The sequence below is a fragment of the Corticium candelabrum genome, chromosome 4 (assembly GCF_963422355.1).
Source record: "Corticium candelabrum chromosome 4, ooCorCand1.1, whole genome shotgun sequence".
NCBI lineage: Eukaryota > Metazoa > Porifera > Homoscleromorpha > Homosclerophorida > Plakinidae > Corticium > Corticium candelabrum.
In genome coordinates this window covers 7562131-7569115 of record NC_085088.1, presented here as the reverse complement: position 1 = coordinate 7569115, position 6985 = coordinate 7562131, and the positions used below count along the sequence as shown (strand labels likewise).

Below are 6985 nucleotides of genomic sequence, written 5' to 3'. Positions count from 1 at the left end.
AATGGAAGTACCAGGTTTAGCTTCATCAATTCTGTCTTCTTCAAGGTAATCTCAAGACCAAACCTGCAAGCTGCATCAGAGAGGCGTAGCTAGGCATGAGGCAATTGCCTTGCTAATAAAAATAGGCGTGGTCCCGCATGTCCACATCCTGATCCCATTTCTTTTGCATGCCTGCAGAATGACCAAAACCTTTGGCAAAAGAAGAGAAGGCAGACTAAAATTCAGTAGCTGTTTCTCTCAGGGTAATTATTCAAAATATTGTGTACGTAGCTGACTTGGCAGTGGGACCGACTGCTCACACACCATCTGTGTGGACATGCAGATTCAAAGACGTAATGCAAATGTCATCATGAAGAAGATCAAGATGATATCACAGGAGGGAGATAAAGGTGAAGACGAAAATGACTATGAGAGAGACATTCAAAACTTTTTACATTAGAATAGCAAGATGTGTATAACAGTTACAGAGGCATAAGAATAGTGAGCACATTATGGGGGCACAGATGATATGCCTCTATGATACCACCCACTATCATGGCCTGGTCCGCGTTATATTTTTTCACCTCACTTATTCTGCAGTATACCTAAAAATTTCCAAAATACTCACCCTTACATGAATTTATGCAGTAGCAAATACAGTAGATACTTAGCGTAGATTATTCAAACTCATCACAAAATTCGTGATGCAGTTGCAGCAACAAAATGTTAAAAGTCTTTTTTTCAGTCACAGTAGAACGAAGATACATAAGTTTTAACATGACAAAGTGCAGTAAATGATCTCTCAGAAGTGGTCGTTGTAACTGCATGCATAATATTGTGACATACAGTCTCAAGAGTATGTCAACCTCTGAGAACATTCTGGTGGCCATAGGAACGGCAAGTAGCATCTCAGTGACAGTTCTAGTATATATATATATATATATATATATATATATATATATATATATATATATATATATATATATATATATATATATATTAGCCATCAGGGGACAATACGCTCCCTCAATTTCCTACTGAAATTCATAAGCTTACTGACGGATTGGAATTGCTCGGTTCACCAGTCCATGGGTCAGATATTTTCTTTCAAAATACAATCACTAAGCGAATAGACAAAGTCATTGATATTCAATCACATCTCAATGACATAGACAACCCCAGGTTGAATTACCGGTACACCTTTTGCGCAGTTGTTTGAGTGTCTGTAAGGTCAATCACCTTTTGTGGACTGTAACACCTGGTCTGACAGAGTGAATTTCTCGTTCTGACAGAGGTTTGAGACAATCTCTTGAACTAATCACTCGTTCATCTATTCCAGATTCTTCGTGGCTCCAAGCGACACTACCAGTTCACACAGGAGATCTTGGTCTCAGAAAAGCACTAACCTCAACAGCGGCTGCTTTCATAGGAAGTTGCAATACCACCCAAAACTTGATTCAGAGTCTCTTTAAGAAATGCAAGCAATTTGAACACCAAATTTGCTGAAGAGATATTTTGTCCTGGTTTTCAAGTTCAAGGCAAAAATGAAGTGTACAGTATTCTTGGAAAGAAATTGCCTGCAATGCACACTTTGGATCTCAACACAGCTTCCCAGCAGAGTATTCAGAAACAGATACATTACAATGTTTTCAACTCCTTAATGGAAAATGGAAGTTTAAGAAACAAAGCTCGTCTGAACACAACTTTGTCGAACCATGCGGGGGCTTGGTTGTGGGCATTACCCAACTCCAATTTAGGCCTCACCATTCCTCCGCATGAATTTGTAAATGCGATCCGGACATGGCTCGACATTCCGATGTTTCTTCTTCCACCATCTTCCATTTCATGCTGTCGTGGCACTACAATTGATCCATTTAGTGACCACCTAATCAGCTGCCATAAAAGTCCGCTACGTGTTCAATGTCACAGTGCTCTTTGTGAAGTAATTTTCCAAGCTTTGCTCAAAAAGAACAAAACTGCTCAGGTTATGATTCAAGCAGACCAGGAGATGTATATCATCCAGATTCCATAGATGGTCAGCCTGGATATTTCGATGTTACAATCCGTAACTCTTTACAGCCTTCCTATATATTGAAAGCAGCGATCAGTCCCGATGCAGCAGCAAAAAGCAGCAAAAGCAGCAGAATGTGAAAAAGATGCCAGGCATGAAGCTAATGTTACCACAGCAAGTGGTCTATTCTATCCACTAGTTTTTGAATCTCTGGGCTTCGTATCATCTTTCACTATAAAAGCTTTGAAAGGAATATGTTCAAGACATCATCAGTCAGTGGGATACCGTTTCCTCGAGCTTTTAAGAACATATTAGAACAGTTGTCTGTAAAACTATGGTGCTACAACGCCAAGATGTAACACGCATGTATGAAATTAGAAGTTGTAGATGTTTGTAGTTGGGATTTGCCTACTTGACTTGGGAGAATTGTTAGGAGGGATGTTGGGGTATTAGGTTATTGTAAAATATAATATTACCACTATTTATCTATGGAAGGTCCTTTATTGTAATATACCGAACGATACAGTACAATAAGCGTCTACAGGACTGGTAGCACTATAACAGAAGTAGAGTTCTGGAGTGCTATGTAGAGGTCCAGTCGAAGACTATACATCACAAATGATTAAAAGCAGAAATTACAACAACAAAAAAACACTTTTAAGTTAAGAGATGTTGTCTCTTCTTGCCAACCAGCATCGAAAAGAGTCTTTCAGGGTGGAATGAATGACAGCTTGAAACAGATCGTCCAAGTCGCGTTGAAGAGGCTTGCACAACATGCAGACTGCTCGTCGAGTTTCAGGAAAAATCAATCCTCTCGACCCAACCAAGAGATGCAAAAGCTCCGTCTTATACTGATGGTTAGCATCTTTGACAAGTTGGGCATAGCGGCGTTCTTTCCGGGCCTTCGTTTCTTCCACGACTGTTTCGAATGGGACCGACAGCTCAAGCATCCAGGCCTTTTTGAGGACGGCATTCCAAACAACAATGTCTGGACGAAGGCAGGTACAGGTTATATCGACAGGAAAATTGTATACTGATTCTGGTAGGTCGGCTACTATGGAAAACTGTTGACTAAGATGACGTTTTAGAAAGTCCACAAATAGTCTCAGCGTATTGTCGTGTCTCTGTTTGTACAAACCTCGATCAAGTAGACTGGGACATGCATTTAGCACGTGGCACAGCGATTGGGGTTGGTGACAGAGAGGACATTGATTGCACGAAATTTTCTTCCACAACTGTAAGTTGGTTGCTGATGGGAGGGTGTCCTGGAGCCCATTTATTGCCCATTTGAACAAGTCATCGGGTAGAGATTTTAGGGACAAGGCAAAGTGCTCAGCTTCCACGTCCTTGAATCGAGCCGCTTGACCTTGTACAGACAGGGAGGTAAGATGTGACAAATGACGATTATTTGATGATTCCGTAATCGTCTTTTTGATGTTCTTTATTTTTGATTGCAGGCACCCAGGCGAAGTATCAAGAGTTGCCAAGAAACTGCCGGCACTAAATCTGGTTGATGACAACTCAGTCTCTCTTGAAATCTTTATAGTTGCCAGGGCTCTCAAGCATTCGTCATTTGATTTAGTAAATCGAAGCAGGTTGCAAGACTGTAGTCTCTTGAAAGAATCTGACGGTTGGCCAAGTTGGAGGCCGCCGTTCTTGGTGTTAAGGAAAAGGCGAGAGACAGCTGCTGAATGAGCAAGACCGACCCATTTTTTTAAGAATTTCGTGACTACACTGTCCAATGATTGCTCGATCCATGACAAAGGAATAGATGCAATGCTCAGTAACCATGAAAGCCGCGGTAGCACCGCTCTCTTATAGAGAAGACATTTATTCATTCGGGAAACGGCTGTTTGATCGACTTTATTCAATAAATTCTTAGTAGTCTCCAGAAGCTCTCTTGAAATGTCGGCATGAGACAGATCAGACGCAATTGGAAGACCCAAGTACTTGTAGCTTTTCTTGTGTGACAAGAATGGAATCTTTTGCCCTTGTATAGAGATTTCCGGGTCAAAGACAGTTGGATGAATCAGCCTCCGACGTGAAAAAGTTGAACATTTTGCTGCATTGACTTCTAGGCCAGACCATTCGAGGAATTGGTCTGTTCGCTTGCACACAGCATTAATTTCATGTGGACCTCTTGTGACTACGACAGCGTCATCAGCAAAACTACACAAGAAAGAGTTTTGAGCCACTGACGAAAACTGATAGGCACAAGTTGGAGCGAGAGATTCTAAAGCATCAGTGTAAAGGTTGAAAACCATGTCAAAAATAGCCACTGACAGAGGATCCCCTTGAAATACACCGACCTCATAAGGAAAATTGGAAGTACACCAGTCATCTGTGCAAATGACTGCGCGAAGACCACAATATATATTGGAAATGAGATTTGTCACCATATCACCACAATTGTAATGGGACATTGCAAAGCGGATTAAATTATGATCAACACTTCCAAAAGCATTACGCAAGTCAATCCATAGAATGGTTTGAAGCCGCTGATTGGCTTTCGCATCTCTGATAGCCTCCACCAATTTGAACTGATGTTCTTGACACCCGCTGACGTGATTGATGAACCCCTTTTGGATCGATGTATCCAGATATCCATTAGATATGAGATGCTTAAACAGAGTGTCTTTGATGAATGACGTGAACACCTTCCCAACTACAGAAGTCAAAGCAATTGGTCGGAAGGTAGACGGGTCAGAAGGGATACTTTTTCCTGGTTTAGGAATTAACTTTATGACAGCACACTGCCATAGTCTTGGAACTCTGCATTGCTGAATGCACAGATTGTAGATGTGCAGGAGACCGACAGTCAAAGATGGACATCGTTTCAATAACTTGTAGCTAATTTGGTCAAGAGGACAAGGAGCCGAATCAGAACGAGCACACTTGATTTTATCATAGATGTCTTTTTCCGTGATGACAAGATCACCCATTGGAAAGGATGGAGCATCTCTGTGCTTCAGCCACTCTGGGTAGTCAAAGCAATTTCTTGGTGACGAAGCAGAGTAAGCGGAACGAAAATAATCATAGGCAGTTGTCTGAGTAAATGAAGGACTGACTTCATTTTGGTCGGAACGAAGGATTTGTTTAGCAAATTTCCAAAAATTTGACGAAATGTCCCTCTGCTGGAATTTTGATTGTCTTTGGAAATTTGCCTTCATCTGCAGCCGTTTCATTTTTTGAAGAGATCTCACAGATTTCCGCAGGGCGGCAACAAGAGATAACAAATCATCCTTGGACATGTTGAGGGTTTTCTTTGCACGACGCAGGGCCTTCTGAGCTAATCTGTTTTCTCGTTTTGCGACCCTTAAACGTTGAGCAAGGTTGGAAGCATGACGTTTTGTTCTTTTTCTTTGGCTTGCAGAAACGCCAAAGGTGTTGCTGAAATAGTTGAAAATCCCTTTCACTAAGACGTCATTTGCTTCATCTGGGTCGATGTACGAACATACCAAAGGCACAACTGATGAAGCAAAATAAATGTCAGCAGTGTTCCATTCATCATCACAAGTAGGAAGTTTAAGGCGTCGAAGAAGAGGGAATTCGGTAGTATTGTTACCAAGATTTTGAACTTCCGGAGGTTCTGAAAAAGAGGTTTTTTCCATTGGGGCACAAGCAGCACCTCTAGGAGACCTGGTAACATCAGTCAAAATATTGGACGAAGTAGACCCAGTAATTGCTTGCTCAGACATTGCATTATTACCAGTACTCAATTTGACGTAAGAGCATTTGGAAGACCGGTTTAGATGTACATCTAAACGTTTGAACGACTTCAAACAAGATGGGCATGAACGCATAACAAAATGTCTTCCGCTTGATTTAACAGAAGGGGCTCTTACTCTGTGATTGCTATCATGCTCCGGGGAAAGCGAGGCGGCAACAAGACTCATCCGGGAACTTTCAAGATGGAGTCCAACGATTTCGTTGACAGTTGGAGGAGACAGCTGAACAGTAGATGCGCCACGGCCGGCAATAAATTCGGAGTAAGGCCTTCCTTTTCTCTCATGACAAGAGTGAATGTGCCGTCCAAGAACAGCGTACAGTTTGTTGCAGAACGGGCAGGACCTTTGCTTGGACATTTGGCCGGTAGTAAGAGTGACGATGATTTTGAATAACAACGGCTAGATGATGACAGCAAGAAGAGTAAACAGAGATATAAACAACAATCGATAGTGATAACGGATGGCTGTGACGTCTTCTAAGGGCAGAACCACTCAGAAACCAGAGACGTTAGCAAGCATGACCAGCTGCCATGCCACATCCGGGATCTATGGAAGGTCCTTTATTGTAATATACCGAACGATACAGTACAATAAGCGTCTACAGGACTGGTAGCACTATAACAGAAGTAGAGTTCTGGAGTGCTATGTAGAGGTCCAGTCGAAGACTATGCATCACAAATGATTAAAAGCAGAAATTACAACAACAAAAAAACACTTTTAAGTTAAGAGATGTTGTCTCTTCTTGCCAACCAGCATCGAAAATATCTATGGAAGGTCCTTTATTGTAATATACCGAACGATACAGTACAATAAGCGTCTACAGGACTGGTAGCACTATAACAGAAGTAGAGTTCTGGAGTGCTATGTAGAGGTCCAGTCGAAGACTATACATCACAAATGATTAAAAGCAGAAATTACAACAACAAAAAAAACACTTTTAAGTTAAGAGATGTTGTCTCTTCTTGCCAACCAGCATCGAAAATATCTATGGAAGGTCCTTTATTGTAATATACCGAACGATACAGTACAATAAGCGTCTACAGGACTGGTAGCACTATAACAGAAGTAGAGTTCTGGAGTGCTATGTAGAGGTCCAGTCGAAGACTATACATCACAAATGATTAAAAGCAGAAATTACAACAACAAAAAAACACTTTTAAGTTAAGAGATGTTGTCTCTTCTTGCCAACCAGCATCGAAAATATCTATGGAAGGTCCTTTATTGTAATATACCAAACGATACAGTACAATAAGCGTCTACAGGACTG

General features: G+C 41.3%; 1 protein-coding gene across 1 annotated transcript; it reads right to left on the bottom strand.

The window, feature by feature from the left end:
- Positions 1-2485: 2485 nt before the first annotated feature.
- On the bottom strand, positions 2486-6091 carry LOC134178998 (uncharacterized). The gene has a single exon (XM_062645910.1). The coding sequence runs from the start codon at positions 6073-6075 to the stop codon at positions 2653-2655; it is 3423 nt and encodes a 1140-aa protein (XP_062501894.1). The 5' UTR covers positions 6076-6091; the 3' UTR covers positions 2486-2652.
- Between the last annotated feature and the right edge of the window lie 894 nt (positions 6092-6985).